The sequence below is a fragment of the Ambystoma mexicanum genome, chromosome 2p (genome assembly GCF_040938575.1).
Source record: "Ambystoma mexicanum isolate Mex_15411 chromosome 2p, UKY_AmexF1_1, whole genome shotgun sequence".
Taxonomy (NCBI): domain Eukaryota; kingdom Metazoa; phylum Chordata; class Amphibia; order Caudata; family Ambystomatidae; genus Ambystoma; species Ambystoma mexicanum.
In genome coordinates, this window is record NC_090923.1 from 1141823772 (window position 1) to 1141845164 (window position 21393).

At 47.6% G+C, this 21393-nt stretch overlaps 1 protein-coding gene across 1 annotated transcript; it reads right to left on the bottom strand.

Moving 5' to 3' along the window:
• Window positions 1-3147: 3147 nt before the first annotated feature.
• On the bottom strand, window positions 3148-19976 carry UBL4A (ubiquitin like 4A). The gene is made up of 4 exons (XM_069645225.1): window positions 19829-19976; window positions 8831-8936; window positions 8500-8702; window positions 3148-3375 (listed from the first exon to the last, which is right to left on the bottom strand). Exons 1-4 carry the CDS (start codon window positions 19874-19876, stop codon window positions 3265-3267), a joined length of 468 nt encoding a protein of 155 aa, XP_069501326.1. The 5' UTR covers window positions 19877-19976; the 3' UTR covers window positions 3148-3264.
• Between the last annotated feature and the right edge of the window lie 1417 nt (window positions 19977-21393).

Here is a 21393-nt window from a genome sequence, read left to right on the forward strand (position 1 = left end):
AGAGAGGTCCGCCTCACTGTTTGAAAATCACTGGTCAACACAAAGCTGGTCCTGGGCACTGCAGGAGGACAACGGGTGTGCTCTTTTACAAGCCCGGCAAAGTATTGCTAAAGCATGGATGAGAGGTGTTCTCCTTAGCACCCAAGGACATTTGGATTGCATATCACAATCTGTGTACAGCTGGGAATGCTTGTTGTGGTTTCCCCCTGGTGGAGTGGATGGCTCTGACTCTTGAAACATTTGTGCACCATTTCAGCTTGTATAATAATTGTGTCTGTGTTCCTTCCACAGTGTATTCGCCCCCCCAACCCCCTACAGTGATTATTACATTTGTGAACTTGTGTGATTACTGATGCACATGTGCAACAATGTACATATACTATTTGAATACTTTCTGTACAGGACAGCGGTTTTTCTTGGTGGTACTGCGTATGACCTTAGTTTGAAAAAGACATTGGTTCCAAAATTAACACATCCTACTTCATTTACCACACCAAAGACAAAGCATAACGTAACCATAAAAGGAGTAGTTAACAAACAGAGCACAAGTGATATTTGTCATTACCCAATACACTGCATGTGTTCCTTTTACTTCTGAAAAGCAAGTTTCTTCAGACAGCTGTGGACCAAAATGAGAACACCTAGGATTGCGCAGAATCAGAAGGATGCTCAAGATGTGGAACCAGAGTAGCCAACTTACACCAAACATCAGTCACTGTGTGTTTTGAAGAAGATATCGGATATTGTGGGCACTCAAGTTGGTAGAATATGGAATGTGTTTTTTTCAGAAGCATAAAGAACAGAATAGCAAACTTGTGTGGGTAATATCAGGAAGAATCAGCATGTGTAATTGGGCACCTGCATGAGGAAATGGTGTGTGGGATACAATACACAACTAGAGTTCGTCGAATGGACAGAGTTCATAACATACCTGAAAGAAAAATTGATGAAATGAATTCAAGGTGAATGTAATATGGTGCTTTTTTGAACATGCTGGCAGTGTTGTATGCTAGGACAGCAATGAGTGAATTATTTCTGCACGATTCTTGAAAGCCTATGTTGCTGATCAAATGTTTTCTTCCGCTTTTAAACAATGTCTTTGTTTTTTTTTAAACGCACAAGTAGCTCATGCTTTACAGATGCCATAAGGGCCATGGTGATGGAAAGCTACTGAAGATGCCCAACAGCAAGAGTGTGGATTCTTTTGAGAGGAGACATGTCTCCAGTACTGTAACATTTACAACACAACAGACCTGCCTATGCAGGCGTATTTACCAGTGGAAAAATGACTGGGGTGAGGGTTCAATGGTCTTGGTCCAAGTGGAATTTAAGAGAGAACTTTGCTTAACACAGACCACCACCACTCTCATATTCAAAGGAGGGGTTAGGAAAGAATGAAGATAATGAGATCCCTATCATTCATCCACCGCCCCATTGATCTGGAAATCTAAGAGAATCTCACTTCTGCCTTTGGGCCCAAGGAAAATCCTTTCTTCAGGAAACCAGTTAGGCTGACACGAGGATACTGCTTACCATTCAGTATTCACTAATCCTCAAAGACTATGTGGAGTCAATTGTGACAACCAACACAAAATGCTTAAAAGCCAGAAAAAAACAACTAACAAAAAAATCATACCAGATGGGGTTTCCTTACATGGAGAAACGGATGTAGGATACTCTCAAAATTAATCTTTATAATATTCTGCAAAGAAAACATTACTTCTCATATTCCTTTTAGTATGTATAGCAGCCAAATAACAAACAGGAAACTACAAGGATGCCATATGGAGCCATAAAATTACCTTTTTTCTAAATCACAAATTCAATTCACAGTTTTGCATCTTAAGGAATGCTTTGTTCACCTTGGGAAGCATGAAACCATCATAAAAAGGCAGGCATGCTTGAGGTCAGAGTGATGAACTAGTCATGATGCTGGGAAAGGTCTTTTCTCCACCATAACTGGGAGAAGGACACTGGGGTTAACGCAGCCAGATTTAACAGACTTTAAAACCAAAAACAATGATAGTAATTCCTAACTGGTCAAAATCATGGGAGAATTGAGGATCTCCCTGAACCTTGCCAGTATCTGGGGGAGGTGGAGAATCGCAGAGGAAGAAGAGGAACAAGACAGACTTCAAGGAACTGATATTCCAATCCACAGGAAAGACATACCCAAAAGGACCGAGAATATGTCCCCACCCAGGAAGCAAACAGACTACATTTGAAGTTTTATGTGGGCACAAAATATTTCATTCCAAGAGGGCTTCACCGCCGCCTGAGAAAATAGGAACCACTGAATGTTGGACTCATAAGAGGCAGTCTACGATATGGCGATGCCAGTGACGTAGGATGATGCAGCGCACACCTACTTTTGGGGCCACCTTTAGGGTTGAGAGTTTACTCATTTTGAGTGTAGTGGAAGCCACGCACACACTACTGATCTTTGAAATTGCAAAGGGCTGGCTACATCCAAATGCATTTTTATAAGCAATATATAGATCCCACATTAACATGCTATTTGATGCCTGGCTACTCGCCATGTCTGCCCCGGATCCACCACCTCTCTCCAACACAACAGGATAGCTAGTCACGCAGATTAGCCAAGATCCATCTAGCATTCCAAGTCATTCCACCCCACAAACGTGACCCGTGCTGAACACAAAATACAAACCTTGCTTGTCCAAAATCAATCGGAACATCGAGAGATTTCCCAGTAGGGGGCAACGCTGAAAGGCTGCGTATGGTCAATATGACACAGGACTTACTGTACGACACTTATTCCAAGAGGCAATAGGGCTACTTTTCCTGTGTGGTGGCACCCCTCCATTTCAGATTGTATGGTACTTAGTTAACTGCGAGATCCAAAACAAACCCATCCAGTAGTCGAACAATGTGAACAGTTGTAGACAAAGCTAAAACAGAAACCATGGATACATTATCAGATCACGTATTGGGAGCCTTCACGAGGTGTGGAAGCCTGGAATGTTGGCAGATATTGCTTTAAAAAGGCCTAGGGGGAACACAAGGGTTGGTTGGTATTGGGCTCCGATTATCAGCATGCTTGTCTTTACCCTGGACCAGTTTTCTTCCAGGCACTCCGAGAAGCATGCACCATGGTTACACCAAACCAGAAAGAGATACCAATAATAATGCTTAGAAGCATTGTTTAATATTTGCAAGTTACACAGACCCTACGTGGTCTCTTCCCCAAGTGGTACAAGAGCACATTGCCTCTAACTCCATGCCTCCGTCCAGATGAGGCAGTTAGTCCAGGAAGCCCATTTCCATGGCTTCCAGCATCTGGGGGTGTAATAGGCGTGTAGCGAGGCGCTCAATGTCATCCAGGCTGAGCAGGCGAAGGCTGCGCTCGTAGTCCTGCGGAGGAAAACAGACAGAAGTAGGTACAACAGAAGTGTATGGTAGATAATGGGCAGACAACATCAGCTCCCCTCACATGTCATTTGCCAGATAGGTAAAGTCCAGCCACTTTACAACTGCTCCATTAGCATGCTTCCACTGCAACTCCGCCCACACCATAATTACCTCTAAATTCTGAACACATTGTACCATCACCATCAGTGATGCAAAATGTGCACTCGTCAGTAGCGACTGGCTAGAGATTTGACTTCTTGGCGAGTGAGAAATGGGTGTATTGTGTGTTGTATATAATTGAGGTGGCAAGTGACTTTTTATACCTGGCTAGTAACTCAGTAATTGTTTTTCCCCTTGCTCACCACTAGGTCTGGTCTGTGGCAGCAGATTATCTCCAAATATTGGGAATCTAGTGTGATGTATGACAGTCACCTTTAGGTTGACTCTTGGAGAAGTCGCCCGTTGGTGGCACAAACCCTCTCATGGTATATGGGGACTCAGTCCAGCTTCCCAAAGCACCTACAAAAGGGAAGCACTTCCCAACAGAAAAATACAGAGCTAAGCTGGTGTAGCAAGGCACGACATCTTTGGAGCATCAATGGCCACAATATAAAGGGGACTGAGGGAAAGACACTGTAGTGACAGGGAGTACACCAGTGGTATTAGATTATGTCCGCAAGCACACTCACCCAGCAGAAACACTCCTCACCGTGAGCGCCACAGGGGATGGTTTAAAAAAATTAAAAAAAACAGGGCAGTGGCTGGCAAGCCATGCAGAACAAAGAAGCCACACAAGCATAGCACCCCAGTAGGGCGCAAGGCAGGAACAGCATCCTTGAAGTAGCTTGGGCGACATAAGATGGTGGCACGCTGTAAACTCAGCACGCAGAACTTACTGCAAACACTCCATTTGCAATCACGGGTTATCAATGGACTCCCAAAAGGAAAGGAAATAAGAGGTAGAACTAGGTAGCAGGACTCAATTAAGACACCAGTTGACAAAGTAAAGGGCCCAGCCACTCTCACAGATTATTGGGAGGTGGAAACAATATTAAGGACACCAGAAGGAAGCCACTAGGACAGCGTTGCATAAAGATGGTTCAGAGAGGAGAAAGTGATCCCTTCCCTCCCCGAGATGAAGGCATGTGCGATAGGGGAGGGGTAACGCAAGAGAGAGCATGGAATTATTATTTTTAATCTTCCTTAAAGATATAAATTGCTGTGTTCCACTAAGTAACCCATTCATTTATCCCAATTCCTGACCCTCTTACCACTGAGAATTAAGCCACTTATACTCGAACGTATGCATACGTACTGTGTGTGATCTTTTAACCCTCCACTGGACAGGTGACTTCCCGACCCAGCTCCCTCCCATGGGAGTTGCAGATTTGCAGAGTTTGTATCTTAGCTAGCCAGGTCAGGTCATCTCATCTCATCAAGTCGTAGAATAAATGCTCAAGTATTGCTAGTCATAACTAGTCAGGTCTCCAAACTGCATAAAGAAAAGATATTTCCAGACAACCTATGTTGCAAGCCAGCATTCCTTCCGTATACAAGTAGCATATCCTGCTCAATTGCCCTTGTAGAGTTGGATAATGACTTGACTACCAGCAAAGGACTGGATCCATAGGTTTGTTTGCATGAAGTTAGGAACCCTCAGATGTGGCCCTGAGAAACCTCTGTCCTTTTGGAGTTCGGGTGGGCCAAAGGCACCGTGCTCTTGTATGAGAAGATTCTTTGTATGAGAAGATTCTTCTCATACAAGTAGGATGTAGCTAATGTTGAGGTGGACGATATTTCCCTTCCAAACGCTAGGGGTGCTAAAAGCAATTGTTTTATGGATAATCCATGGTTCCCTTTGTGTGAAAGAGACTGGATGACGCGGAATTCACATCGGGTAGTCTGGGAATGTTTGAACGTGGAACCCAGTAGCAATTGGATCCAGTCAAGCATTAAGCCAGCAAACAAGCACCCGATTAGAAGAGTTTGGACTTGGATTGCACAATCCCCATTTAACCTGGGTGTTTGCACCATTATTTTGTCTAACCATGGGAACATGATGCCAACCTGACAAACCCTACTGCTTAAGGTTGGCCTGATCTTAAAGCGCTGCCAGCGGGAGGACACCCGACCTCTAGAGACCAGAAATAACCAATTGATTGGTGCTCCCTTTTAATAAGCCAACAGGATCAGTCGAGTTGAAGGCTTCAAAAGGACCCTCGACTACATGGGAAGCCTTGCTGCTCACTCCTCCACTGATTATACCTAAAAACGAAGGAGCACAATTAAGCGCAGACTACCAGACACAGATAGATAGCACCTAAGGCACACCATTATAAAAACCAATCAACTACTAACAGCTTCATTTGTGCTCTCAGAAATATATCATTTACTAGAACAGATCTGCGTTGTCTGGAACGATACTACCTCTAAATAGCACGCCATACACTCCATAACCCACAATCAAAGGTTAGTCCTCCCTCTTCTTCAGAATCATTTCCACCTCCTGCCGGAGTGCAGCACCTCTGCCACCACCGTAGTCCATCACAGAGAAACTGGTGGATACTGGCGAATTCTGACTTTTCAAACTATGAAAGTTTAACAGCTAGTGTTGGCCTATCAAATGTACGGCTCGCATGATCAACTCCTTTACATAGCACTGAACCCATCTTTAGCACTCAGAGTTAAGAACATCAGAACTGTATTGCGCTCAGCCAATCAGATGCCTACTGACTCCTATGGGAGGCTGACCACCCCACTGCCCCGGTTGAGCAGAGTTAGATTCCTAGAAGATAATCCCGGGGTCCTGACCTGCAGATCGGATGTCCAAATAATCTACCAGACATGAAAGGGACAACAATTTAAAATGTACTTCATAAAAAATGTAATGTTACGTTATACAATTGTAAAGTGCACTCAAAGTCATAAGATCGCATGGCTCTATTACATTGGGTAGCATGGAATTGGAACATGTGTGGTTTTAAGGAATCTTGGGAACTGCAGGTGCCCAGGGATCAAATGGAAGGCTGTTACAAAGAGCGAATGCAGGACTAAAAATCTGTGACGTCCGATTTTATCTTTGCGGAATGAGGCAGTGTTAGCAGTAGATCTTGTCTGGGGTAGCCACAATGTATAGCAGCATATTTTGAGGGGAGGGCAGTCAAGTGCCTGGATCACGCTGTGCAACAAGAATAATACTACCTTGCTGTTTCAAATGCAGCCAATACATGATGACGCACCAAAGAAACAGGATCTCTCAATGGGGGTTTGGATGCTAGGAAAGCTGCTGCATTATATTACGGTCTGGACCTATTTTACAATGCTAGACCTAGCTATTGGCATAATCCAGGTCTGACTGAACCAGTAAGGAATGGATTGCCTGTATTCGTGGGGTACAGGAATAGTTTCTTCAAAGATCGTAGCTGGAAGAAGCCTGAAGTTTTGCATTGTAAAGGGGAGTTAGGAATTCTTTTTTTTAAATGACTTTTCTCCCAGCGTTTGTTGGGTCTAGGCAGATACCAAGGTTTTACGCCTCAAATTTTGTGCCACATATGCCTCACCCTTAAACTCAGTTTAGTATAGGACGAAATAGGAAAGCAACAAAAAGTACTGAACGGGCGAGCAAGATGTGATTACCCCGCAGACAGAAAATTACTGCAGGTTCCATACCAGTGCCACCCTACCGGCCATCCCCCAGGAACCAAACCAGTCTTTGCAACATCTAGGTAGTATTGGAGGATGGGATTGGACAGACTATGCAAGTAGCACTGCATGTTATGCTGAATCTCCCACAATCCAGCTCCTGTAAACAGAGCACTTACTATTTTGAAAGTAAAGAAACCTGTATAATGTAATTGTGCACCCATACACTGGATTTTCTGGTCAATTACTTACTTCAATTTACAGTAATTACTTACAGGTTTATAGCAGTCTGACAGTGTGCTACCGGTTACTCCACTCCCCTGGAGCTCTAAATAATGTTACTATTGTGAGGTGAGTAGGGAGTAGAATCATGTAGGCAAAAGCAGCGGGTTGATTATCTCTGCATCCTTCATCTGTGAAATCAAGAGATGCCTGATGGAATGTATGATATGCAATTGCCCTGTGGCATTGTAATCTGTTCAAAACACTTGCCATTACACACATGTCTCTCAAACACTGCCCCTGGATAGGTATCTAGCAAAATCAACAAAGTGCAATCTACCAGACCTACCCGTTCCACATACCTGACTCATCACCCCTAGATTCAAACGACAAAGATCAGGAGGTCTCAGCTTCCCAGCTATTGCGGCTCAGAACTGGAATGCCCTCCCACCAGCACTGAGAGCTGAAAACTTGTATTGGGCTTTCTGCGAGCACCTAAAAAACATGGCTCTTCGATCACGACCAGAAGCACTTTTTCTGCCAGTTGTCCAAGTGAACTTATTCCCCTGCTTCGGTCGATCTACAAGTATTCTCGTTTGTCGCAAAGCAATGGGAGTCATCACCACGATCTATGCAAGCCTTTGGGCTTAGCCTTGTAACCATCCAAGTACACAACATGCTTCATGTCTTGTTACATCACCCATTACTACAACCAGCTCCTTGATGCCCACAGAGCAATACATGTAAACCTTCCAACCATAGGCTACGAAATGACAAGCTCTCTATGCTCCTTTGTCTTTCCGAAAAGGGCTCATGTTGTACATATATATTATCCTTAGTAAAAGTGAAGTAAGGCCAAAAACATTTTTTTTTAAATTACAAAAAACACTAAAAAACACGGGGGTTTGGGCTGAAGGCACAGATACCAAGTAGAGTGTGTGGCAAACTTCCAACATAAAACAACCTGTAACACTATACTAATTGTAGCTAGGCAGTCCTCTCTTGAGCTCCTTGTTTTCCTTCTCAAAGTGCAGATACTTAATAAGGCCTTCCTTCATTGATCTCAACCATCCTAACTAGGGAACAACAAACCCCAAAAACGATAGTATACCCATCAGTCTTTCATTTTTCAGTTGGTGAGGAGTTCTTTTGCAGGGTTCCCAAGTCTTGTGCAGTTGTTGTGTACAACAGAAGACAAGCACATTTAGGAGAGCCAAACATGACCCGAATGCAACTTTCAGGGTAAAAGTAGCCCATACTCACCTTCTGAAGATATTCCAGGATCTTCTCTGCGTCAGATGTGCTGAAGTGCCTCCCTAGCACCTGGGATAGCAGGAACCAGACACCGCGGGGCTGGGGGGACATTCCCTTTGGTAGCTCCTCAGGGGAAGGTCTCTCTGTGAGCTTCACTACCAGGTTCAATTTGGAGTCGGGGCCGATGGAATAATCGGAGAGTCGCTGCTCATCTTAAAGTGATTAAAAAAACATGCATTTTATAAGGGCCTGAAAGGACAGCTTGTGATGGTAGAGAGGACAAATAAGTGTTATCTGTTAGCCCACATCAAATGCTCGGACAACATCCCACCACCTGTACCTGCTAGGGCTTTGCCTTTGTAGAGGAGTCGCTGCTGGCCAATCGGGACCTTTAGTTTCTCAGACACCAGCTTCTTTACTGTGGATATTCGATCCTCTTGTGAAACCTACAGCAAGACAAAGAATAAGTACTACTGGTCAGAAGGAACCTCATCGCTACCTCACCATAGCACACGGGATTACTTACTGGTCATCTTCATTACTCCTGGCCCTACTCTTCCGCGTCCCAGTACTTACCTTTGAGGGGATCGTCCACCTTCTGGAACCCTTCCCAAGCTCTTTTGTTGGTTCCGCCCCTCCTCTGCAAGTAGTACCTCCTTGCTCAATATAAGAGGGGGCCTATGGGTCTTGTCATGGGGCCTTGCCCTATTCAGGTAGGGACAATAGTACTGTGTGGGAGTAATTAAAAGGTAACTGGTAAGCAGCCTAACAATACCTCCACGTCCCTCATCCTCATCCCAGTACTTACCTTTGAGATATACCAAAGCCAATACTTTATTGTGCACATAGACCCAAGTGCAAATCCCATTCATCAAGCCCCGGATTGCAACACCCCCACTACGAAGGATGTAGTCCTGGGACCCTCTACATTCAACTGATGGTAACTGATAAAAGTGTTCGACTAGCCCATGTGGCAGACCCACATTGGTCTTCCTCACAGATCATCAAAAAGCGTGGTCTACAAAAGGAGAGTCGCAATTTCACCCAATCGCCTTGCAGAGCAGAAGTAACTACCACCAGTTATGTGGTTTTTGGAGAGATTTAAGCTAAAAGCTAGGTCCCAAGGAAGGTCACCAGAAGATATCATAGGTCTGGACATAGCTATACTCTAAAGTACCCTTGCCACTAAGCCTTCGCTCCATGGAGGAGGGGACTGTGCTCCGTAGATGCTTGAATGGCTGCCCACTTTGCTTGTATTGACGACACCACTATTCCCTTCAATGCCCCTTCAAGAAAAAGTTGTAGAATGACATCACATTCTAGTGCCAGTAGAAATGTCCTGCCACAAAGATGTCCCAAAGAGGGTCATATGACAGAAGCAGGGAGGACTGCCACGCCTTCAAGACAACTTCTGCCACACGAAGGGAGAGCCCTAGTTTCTGTAATCCCCTAGTCTCAACTTCCAGACCCTATCCCCGCTCCCCCATCACATTGGATGTTATGAGAATTCGGTTGTCACCCCCTGCCTCGGGGGTTTAGACCCCTGGGAAACATCCATGGGGGTTCCAACTTTAGTTCGATCAGCATTGGGAACCACCCTCCTGAGCCCGAAAAGCAGCCACCAGTATAGCTGTGATCAGGCTCTCCCTCATGTTACGGACCACCTGTAGTATTATGGGAACAGGAGGGAAGGCATATACAAGTGTCCTCGGCCATTCCACCAATAAGGAAATGGAAAAACACACACACACGCATTGCAAGGGGAAGCCAACATGTCAATCCAAGGAACCCAGAAGCTTCTTCAAAACTCCCTGAACACCAACTGAAGGGACCACTCTCCAGACACTGGGAAACCCCAGTTGAGTTTGGCAGTTCCCACACTGCATCCCCCGATATGTAGGGCCTGTGGTGAGGGTAAATGAGCCTCCACCTAGTGGCCATAGTCCTGTCTAGATTCCCCAGTATCCTGAATCTCGAACCACCCTGATGGTTTATGTAGCACATAGCCATGGTACTGCCGCTCCTACTGCTGACAGCCTATGGTTGTCTTCCGATAACTACAAACACAAACAGCCTTCCCAATGTCCATCAGCCCCTTCAAATTGGAGGAGCATCCCTTCTCTTGCCTGGACGACTGTTCCTGATGTTCCCCCCTCAGGAGAACCACCCCCCACCATTGGTTGCTGGCATCTGTAGGAAGTATAGTGCCGGAGACAGGCTTATTTATTCCGTTCTGGAGGTGAGCGAGAACTCCATTGACGGTACTGCCGAGTGAGTCTCCGATCGGGATCTTTTGTAGTTCTTTAACTCTGGATGCCAAAAGGATAGATGATATAGTGATGGCCTCAGGTGCAGTCTTGCCCAGGAAACTAAAATTACACATGAGGCCATATGTGTCTCTAGGGTCAGCAGATCCCTGAAAGTCACACCTGGTCTTCGTTGAGAATGCTGTGCAACAATGTCTTCAGTTTGTGAGCTCTGTCCAGGAGTAAACTGACTTTCCCCTCCTTCAGACAGATCTGTGACCCAACAAATTTCAGGCATTGCTATGGGCTCATGGGAAGTTTATCAGAAACCCACACTTGACGAGTACCTGGCAGACTATGCATGTGCTACTGGAACTGGACCATGCTGTCCCCGGGCCAATCATCCAAGTAAGGGTAGAGTTGTTGGTCAGACATCAATTCCACCTGTCTCTGCCTGTCCAATAAAATGTTGTCAAACTCAGTACCTTCTTGCAGGGACTGTCGTTTCTCAAAGCCCACCGTCCACAACATACATACCATAGGTGTTGGATCTCAGCCCAAGGTGAGATCCTACATAAGACTTCTTTATAACCGAGTCCACCTTATCTGCAGAATCCGACAGCCACCTCTTCAGCTGACATGGAGGATCTTCCCACTAGGATAACTCAAATACTGTCTACCGCGACCGATACCAGCATTCTTGATTCTTCCCCTTTAAGTGGGTATAATTTAGAAATGGACCATGGCATTGTGATGTGCTCTAGGTCTGCCGACTCCCTTATATCTGATATTAGAATGGAGGCCAACTTTAAGATTATTTTTAGATTGTCGGTCGGATCTTAGGGTCTCAGGACTAGGACCCTCCCACTACATCCTATTCCTTGAATCCCATGGACTCGTCGATTTGTGTGAATATCTTCTCCAAATCAACTCTTTCGGTATTTGTCAGTGCTTTCCTCATCTTCTGAGAAGGCATCAGCAGATGAAGAAGGGAAGGAAGAAGACTCTCCCCCTGACCCCCCCCCCTTTCTTCTGTCTCGACTGCATACATTCCTTAAAGGAGTTAGCATTTTCTATACTAAACCATCGTGTCCTCCAAGCCGCGTATAAAGAAAGTACTTTTTTTTTTCTTGTCAACCAGGTGGAGGCTCGGAACTCGCCCGGCAGCGTTGCTGAAGCACGATTACCCATTACAGTGCCCAGAAAACGGTGCTCACCCCCATAGGTCTGGCATTCTCTGCCCCCTTCACCGGAGCCGAGCCCGGCGGGCCACTCGATTGCATGCAGCGTCTAGCTCGGCCTCTGCTGGGCCTGCAGGCCCCACAGAGGGCCCGGCAGGCATCCTAAAGTCCTCCCGGTACCAAAGACACGGAGGGGGGGGGGGAACGTGGAGACAAGGGTCCCCAACCGTCAGCTCTGTGTGCCCTGGAACAAAGAAAAGAAATGGAGGCCAGAAGAGGGGCTGTGCCTACAAAGGAAGAGCTTGAAAAGGGTTATGGAAGGAGGCGGATCCTTTCAAAAAGTAAGTACTGAAACAAGGAAGGACATGAAGGTAATGGCAGTATAACAGTCCCTCCTTGTTAACAAGGACCCAGATCTAGTCACAGAGGAGACGATAGCACAGGGTCCTCATTGCACCAGCCCTTCGTGGCAACAAGGCCAGAGAGATTGCAGTTATGTCCTGGTATCGTACCACCTACGCCCCCCAGAGCACTTCTGGCCCATCACTGCGACCCTGCACCACCAACAGGCAGCGTTGGCGTGTGCCATCATTTCACTCACGGGCTGCACACATCTCAGCTGCCGTAAATCTTGCACGCCAAACTCCCACAATGGCAGCGCCAGTTGAAAGCGACCCACATGGCCCGCTCTCCAAACTGAGGCCATCCGGGTGCTTCCGCCGTGCCACAGGCCCGAAGTCCTCATCACCAGAAACTAAATCGCCTAAAATACAGACTTGTCGGGGGGCTAAGGAAAATCATGCCCATGCTCGACACATGCAGTTCATTAAGCCACCGCCGGCCCAACAGTGCTGCCACTCCAGCTAGGATGGCAGCCATGTTCAGCCTCCCCCCTGCCCCCCAACGTAGGGCCAAAGTGGGTCTGGGACCCTGAGGCCCCCATTTGACCCCTACATGGACCCCTTCATCAGTGGGCGCCAGATGGGCTACCTGGTTGCATAAATTAATGATGGACTACAAGGACAAAGTCACACCCAGGATAATGCAGTCCCACCTTTTATTCAACATGGGAGATGATGTCCTCCACACCTTCAACTCACTGGCCAACAATGGCACAGCAGAGGACTAGGACCTAACAAGAGATACTGGCAAACCATTTAATGGCACAGCTAAACCCAGATTACGAAACATGTATCTTCTGCATGGCAGTGCAAGCTGAATCAGAGACTCTGGGTGCCTACAACACGTCTGCGCAGCCTGGCACTCTCCTGCGAATTCAACAGCGACGACAAAGTAGTCAGACGACAGGCCATTTACAGCATGCATCATCCTCAGCAAAAACTAGGCATTCCTCTCCTGCAAATACTAGAGTATAGGCGTCAGCGAGAACTCTCCCACGCCAGAGTAGCACAAATGGGACTAACACTGAAGAAACTGAAAGTCAATCCCACGTCCACCAATGCAACCATTTCTGACCGCTCCCAGCAGGGGAGACACAATAGGAAGTCAAACAACCCTGGCTGCACCTTAGGGCACACACACACCCTATTCCAAGCAATGCAGCTGGTGTGGTGGGCCGCGCTGCAAAAGAGACTGCCCAGCGCAACGCCTGGACCATTACGGCAAAGTGCGTTGCTCATCGGCTTCGCCTTCGCTTTCGCTAAACCAACCCACACAACACAGATGAGGCCCAAGCCAAAAAGGAAACAGGAAAAAAAAGTTTGCGAGTGGACGCAAGTGAAAACTCTTCCACAACAGAATCGGGCAAAAAAAGAAGCAGCAACGGTATCCGCACAGATTCAGCTCACAACACATCAGAAGGACAAAGTACACGTGATCTCGGCCGTAGACCGAGTCGGCAAGCTGTCGAAAATAAAGAGGCCCAGGTGTGCGATCCACGTAGCCAGACATGCCAAGATAGTAACCACTGACACAGGGGCATCCGTCGCGGTCATACCTCATTCAACATTCAAGCGGATGTCTGCACTATATTTTCTGAAATTGGGCATCAAGCGCTCCTCTTGATATCTTTTAGCCTGGCTAAATCTGTACTTGCCGTGGCAGCGTTACTTTGCTCATTGTGCTCAACCCAATGCGAGGCTCATTTTGGCTGCATTTCATTTTAGGCCCGCTTTAACTGACTCCGGAGTGCCTGTCATGCTCAGAAAATTACAGCATTGGCACATCCTTCATCAAAGGCCCAATCCAGGAGCCAGCCCCCTCACCAAGGGCCTCTTCTAAGGCCCTTTGTCTGGAGCTGGACGGAGCCCCTCTCCATGCCATTGCGCCAGCAACATGCCCCCAGCCCATGCAACAGACTTAGTTACCCCCCACATTTAGGGACTGAAAAATCTGCTTGTACGCTGCACCAGTAAGCATCCCGGTTCCCCCTGTTCTGGACTAAATCCTTCTGCCTGGCTGCTTGTTGAATCATGCCTCCCTTCCCCTCTAGTCTAACTACAAACTGTAACTTCCTGACCACTTGATACGTGTACCTGCCTTAAACTCGTCTCTGCAAGTGCCTTACTCAAAACTCTTCGCTTATTGCACTTTTAAATCTGTGCACTCTCTATTTTGTGCTGTATTTTAGTGCTTCAAGGGGATTCGAATTTAGGTGTGCTCTTAAATCTGTGCATTGATTGTCTTCCATTGCACACCTCCTCATTCAGTGCCTGCCTGGCAGCTAAGTCACTTGGTGAGTTCCTGTGAACCTCCCCTGTTTGTCTCTTTCTATCCTCCTCCACTCCCATGGCACTCTTATCTCCCCTGTCTATTCCAACTGCTATTCTATCACCTATCCTACCTCTCTCACAAAAGTCTGGAAGGAAAAAGCTGAAGAAAAAAAAAAAAAAAAAAAAAAAAGAAAAAAAGTTCTGCACTCTAACCCAGGCCTACATATTGCTGACACCTACATCAATGCCACTTTCAAGCAGACTATTACGGACATCCTGTTCTCTGTCCCCTCTCCCGACTTATGGACCACTCCCACCCCAATGTGGTCTCCACTCTCTCCCCTTTCTCCTACTCACCCATTAATGGTGGAACTAGGTGGGAAGTACTCCTTGCATACTGCTCATCCTCTAGGTGTATCATTAATGTCTATCACAATGGCAGCATCATGGCCCAAGGTTTGCAATCTACTCTTCTCGACCTGTGCCTGCTCTCCCTCAAACCTCTCTACCACCACCGAGAGTACCATGCCCCATTATCTCCCTCTCACGGAAAACCTTCAACAGTGGTAACTTCACTTAGCTACTTTAAATGCTCGCTCTGCTGTCCAACACTCCTCCGACATCTGTCTCCTTCTGGAAGACTGACCTAGACGTGGTTCAATGCCAGATCCGTCACTGCTCTTGACACAGCAAACAGACCTGGAGGTGGAGTGGCCCTGATCCCCCATAAGTGGGTCCCTGCCTCCATCATACCTACTCAATCCTACTTCTCTTTTGAATGCCTCGTCTGTAGGCTTGGGGTCTCACCCTCACCGCTATTTACAGGCTGTTCGGCCCCATCTCTCTCTACCTCTCTGAATGGGCAGATCTTGCCTCCTCCCTCTCAACCTCTTCCAAACTCCTCCTTGGTGACTTCAACATCCATCTCGACTCCCTTGAATCATCCACCTCTCAGTTCTGTGTCCTCTGACTCCTATTCTTCCTTCCCGCCCAACCTACTCTGGACACCCCCATTTCTGGCGAGATCCCCATCTCTGATATGGTCACCATCCCCTCTCCTGACCACCCTTTTCGTCCCACCTAGGGACCCTTAGCCCCCTATTCGAGCCAGCACCACTAGCCTCCTTCGCTGTCAGCGAGTCAGTCGCTGCTTGTGCCTCCACCCCCTCACTTCTGACTCTCCCTCCGACTCTGTCCTTGCTAACTTGCACCTCTCCATCTCTAAAACCCATGCCATCCTTGCCCCCGTCACAAGGATCCACCTAAAACCTACCTCCAAGAACAGCTGGTACAATTCTGATTTAGCATTTCTGAAACGCAAGTGTACAGTTGCTGAACGGATGTGGCAGATCTTGGGCTTACCCTCTGACAAACTAGCCTGCACCTGCTCCAAAGGCAGCATCGCACCCCTATCTGCTCTAAGAAGGAGGCCCACATCCAACTCTGCATCTCTGGAGCCACTAAATACACTGCCAAAAATGTTTCTAAATCTGCAAGGAACTCGCCAAATCCAGCTGCAGTCTCCACATCTCTCCTTCCTTCCCAGGCTCTCTGCACCGCTGGCCTCCCATTTCACATCAAAAACTCAGGACATCCTGTCACTCGCCTCTGCCTGCATCACCACCCCGTGCATGCTCCCCTGCCTCCCTTGGCCCCCTTCCCGCAACTTCCCACTCACCTCCCTCCTGCCCATAGCACCGGATGAGGTCTATAAAGTGATCTGCTCTATGATGTCTCCTCCAAACAGGTGCGCCCATGCTCTTCCAGAACCAATAAGGACACCATCTCCTCTCTCGTGCCTACTCTTGCTGATTTCTGTAACCATTCCTTCGCCACTGGCTCTTTCCCTCCATCCCTCAAGCACTCCCTTGTGCACCCCATCTTAAAAAAAAAAAGCTGTCTGCTGACGCCTCCTGACCGGCTAACTATCGCCCTATAGCCACCACCCCCTTCCTGGATAAACTCTTGGAGAAGCTTGTCCTCCCCCAACTGACACTCCATACTCATCTTGTTGGTTACCTTCATGACCATCAATCTGGATTCTGGGCATCCAGAGGCACAGAAACTGCTCTCCTGAACACCATTTAAACCATACTCACAATCTCAGCTCCAACTCTCCCGCTGTTCTCAATCAAATAAATAGCCCCAGACACCTCGAAAAGCCACAGACAGCCTGCTATACGCCTACGGCAGCAGCGGTCCGGCATTTTTGCACAGAGCTCACAAGAGGGGATGTCAGCATACAATCAAAATTCTATGTCGACACAGGACTGAAACGCCTACTGAGTTGTGAGGCAAATTAAGATCTGGGCCTCATCCAATTTATCTGATATGTGTCCACAGCTGAATAAGTTCAGGCCCTCCTCGCCAAACACCCCAACATGCTACCAGATATTGGATGCCTGAAAGTTCAGCTGGTGAAGCTCCACATTGACCCATCAGTTCAACCCAAGGATGTACATCTCCCAAACACTGCCATTGTCAGAGAACATCTCACCCCCAGACTCGAAATTACTGCAGATGTTACAGGGTCCCCGAGTACTCTGTAAACAGGACCTCAACGCTGGCTACCACCGGTCAAAACTCCATGAGGACTCCCTCTACATCACACTGATACACACGGCCACAAAGTCCTTTTTGACATGGGATGGGGAGCCCAACACAGGGACGTGTCGAACTGGTCCCTCATAACAATTGCCACAGAAGAGTTACCATAACCCCCACGATTAATCTCACTTTTTCCTAATGCGCACCCATATCACTTAGTGCCAGGGAAGGCTGAGGAATGGAATACTGGATAGCCCATACACTCCAGCTCAGCTCCGCTCACTCCAACTGCCTCCCGCAGAACCCCCGCACACAAAACACGCCAACATTCGACAGCCCAGGCATTCCACTGGCACCAGCACACTACTGCACTTCTACCCCCATCACACCACAAATGCCAACAGTGGGAACCTAAACGTGGCACGAGATACTGAGAACCATCTCTCTCTCTCACACACACACACACACAATAACCTGACCAGATTACCCTGAGCAACAGCATAGTGTAATGGATACCACCAAATGCACCCCAAACTACCCTGAACAAATTGACAGACGTTATAGAAACAAATCACAGATGACTGATCCTACAGAACGCACAATAAGCAACACACATGCCGAACCCAAATCGGCAGAAAATAGAAAAACTAGAACATACTCCGGCACAAGATGGATGATGTGCACAACCACCACCTCCTAGGATGGACAAAAGACGCAGATCACGAAACCCGAATGCAAAAATGCTCTGACCACCCGCAACACACTCGCATACCACTGCACCACAGAAAACCCAGCAGTGCACCGGACAAGGGAGATAACACATGCCAACAGTGGACACGCCAATGAAAGATACGGCCTAAGTCAACAAACAGCACCGGCCTCTGCCAACAAGTTGAACCACGAGACCCCGGCTGTAAACACTCTAAACTCATGACTGTAACCAACAGTCTATACACACAACTGTAACCAACAGTCCTCTTAACTTGTCTACGAAACCGCAGCACCTTTCACAAAACTCTTTACTCCACAGCTCACCCACTGTACAGATGGGACATCTCCCCTTGTCTAGGGACCCACCGTAGACAACGCCTTTTTAGTGCTTCACTTGGGCCACATTCTGTAAATTACCACTCAGTGACTGCTGCTTCTTCAGCCCTCTCACACCCCTTGTCATGTCACCAATCACCATTGCGACCAGGCCCTATGACAACTGGCCTTGCCGACTGCTCACTGCCCAGCAAATCGCCAGCAACAGGGCCTGAACCATGGTCCCAAGAAGCATAAATCCCTGATGAGCATCGCTTTTGACTGCTCAAATCAGCGGATGGTGAATTTTCCTTGGAACGCATGCTGCGTTCCACTTTGTCAGTGGAAGTCACGCTGTGTGCCATTGAAACGCAGCATTCCAATTGACACAGCTGTGTCTCACCTTGATGTCCATCTGACTTCACCATTACACTTTAAGCAGCTGACAGCAACACTTCACCGTCCAGACCGAGTTCCCAGCTAAAGGCCGTCAGATCACCTTTTCCATCACACCACACATATAGCCCACACCGCACTCCTCCTCTCAGCCTGCACCAGCACCCGTCTCACTGTGGCAGGCACCATAGTCGACACGCCTCCTTGCCCAATCCACCTGAAGTCTCAGACCTGGCACTCTCCTGTGCCACCTGGCAGGCAGGACTCTTCCCCTGCGCCACCTGGACAGTGGTCCGGAAACCTTCTGCGCCACCTGGCCCGCAGAGCACCAGAGACCTGAAGCAAGCCCCGCCCTAAACTGAATCCCATCCTCGTCGCCAGTGAAGTAACCAAGGTGGGGTCCTTCCACTGTGTATCAAGCAAGACACCAGGTAAGTTACCTCCAAGCTTTATTGTGCCCAGATGTACAGATAAGTTCTTAAGTGCCCAGGGAAAAACACTGGCCCATCCACTCTAGCTCAACTCACTCCAATTGTCCCCTGCAGAACCACTGCGCACAGACCAACATTCCACCCCCACATTCCCCAGCCCAGTCATTCCTCTGACACCAGCACATTACTACAAAAACCCCACCTTTAGGCAAAGAGCTTACATGTTAGCATTCTTTTAGATGGGACCGGGACAACCCAATGCCAACCACCGATTTCAGAAACCAATACCAGATACTAATTAGTCCCTGCACTAGCTTCCCTTCCGCTAAGAATAACTGGCAAGCAACTTCACAGATGGCAACTGTGGTTGATTCCAGCTATTATCCGATTTATCCTGGCACGCTCTACTTACACAAGAGACAGGTAACTTTAGCACAAAGTAAAATATATATTACATATTAATTGCCTAAATTACACCCCACAACATAACACGCACACACAAAACCATTAGGAGCCAAACCACACGGGATGATGCGGCAAAGTGATCCCTGTAGAATGGCCACCGTTCTTAGTCCCAAGGTGACAACTACTTTCCACGAGTAGCATCAAGACTATTGCTACAAACGAACACAATCATCTAAGGCTGTTACGCACAGAGTCCTACTGCTTCAGCATTACAGTCACAAAGGGGAAACACTTCACCAAGGGAGTGCACATGCAAATTCCACCTTCCAGCGTGCTGCACAGATAGACGCCTCTTCAGTGCTGAAACCCCCGTCCAGCTCAATTACTGGCCACATAAGGCAAAAAAAGACCCCCAACTCTCCTCTCCCCGGTACCTGCAAACGGGCCTCCTCTCCCTGTAGGGCTTTCACTGTCAGAATCATCACCGGTGCCCAAAGAAACAACACAGAGAAGCGCTGGCTTCAGCCACAGAGAGCAGCATGGGGATAGAATGTAGATCCAACCATAGAGATCGATCTACAGCTAGAGCGTACACTGGGATAGAGACGAGGCATGGAAAGAGTGTACACACCAGACAATACCAGTTGATGGCTAGAGTATCCGATATAGAATCTATTTACTCAAAATGTAAACGCATGCTCCTAAGCATTTAAAGTCATAGGACTAAAAGAAGATGCAACGAGGCAGTAAAAAGAATGCCACTATTTATTTAAGTACGAGCTGAAAACAATTGTATCCACGCTACGCACGTTTTAGTCAAGGGCTCAAACCGACTGCTCTTTCATCGCGCTTCTTTTCGCCCATCATAGTTAGTTTCTAATTCGACCAGCTTCTTATTAACAGGCTGCAGCTGTTTCGTGGTATTTTTTTTAAAGAGTGCATAATATTTTTAAAATATGAATAAGATTGACTAGTGAATCCCACTAGTCCATCTTATTCAGGTGTGCTTCCCCCATCCAAATATATATTTTCCAATAAAATGGTCGGATTACTTAACGGTAATCTTCATTACACCTAGCTGAACTACACTACTTTTTGTTGTGTTACGCATTCCCGACCTCCCGCACTGCTGTGGAAGTCGGGGTATGCACGCAGGCCACACTCACACAGCACACAGAAAACACAGGACTTGTTTGCTGGGTTACTCGGTCCAGAATGACGTGTCTTCCGCCCAATCTTTATTCCCCCTTCTGCCACGTGGTTCGGGTCTCCCCTCTCTCACGTGACAGGGCCCAGTCTGGTAACACAACATTCCTCCCAAACTTAGAATATTAAACTAACATAGCATCACAGGTCTCTTACTGCTTCTCTCCGGCCTCGGACTTTTGGCGGTGTATCCCTTGGAGCACGTACCCTCTTAGTCGGGATGATGGCTTTGGTCTCTCAGCTGATATCTCATATGGCCTCTCTGGCTTCCAGGGAGCATGGGGTTGGGGTGTCTTGCCTGGGCTCTGGTAGTGTCTCATGGCTAGGTTGTGGGGTATCGTTGCCATCTGCTCATTCTGACGTTTCAGGCAATGCTGGGGAGGTCTCGCCCCTGGCTTCGATCGGTGGCTTCTCCCTCCACAACGTGGATGAAACCTTTCAGAAGTGAGACACGTTTCGCGTTACAACTTCTGTTCCCCGGGCAGCCGTTATCATGCTGTGGTTGGCACCCTGGACTGTCCAGGGGTGTGACTCATATGTTAGTGTCATTTTCTTCTGGGGAGCTCTGTTCTTCAATAATACTGTGTCTCCTGGCTGCAGCTCCCGATGTTGTGCTTGTCGTGTTTGGCTTTCTCTCTTGTTACACCTCACTCATCTTTCCTCCATGAGGGGTATGTCCGGGTCAGGAGTAGCTCGGGTGCAGTGGTAGTTCTGTTTGTATAGGCATCCCGAACATCAGGGCTGCCGGGCTCACTCCCATTGACGTGTGTGGTGTCTCTCTATCTGTTCGCAG

What these genes read in the sequence shown, in the direction of transcription:
- UBL4A (XM_069645225.1), bottom strand. Translation starts at nt 19,876, where the DNA reads ATGATTCTGACAGTGAAAGCCCTACAGGGAGAGGAGGCCCGTTTGCAG. An exon ending in GAGAGGAGGCCCGTTTGCAG is followed by an intron (nt 8,937 to 19,828) that starts GTACCGGGGAGA and finishes GTCTTGCTGTAG; the next exon opens with GTTTCACAAGAGGATCGAAT. An exon ending in TCCTGGAATATCTTCAGAAG is followed by an intron (nt 3,376 to 8,499) that starts GTGAGTATGGGC and finishes TTTCCTCCGCAG; the next exon opens with GACTACGAGCGCAGCCTTCG.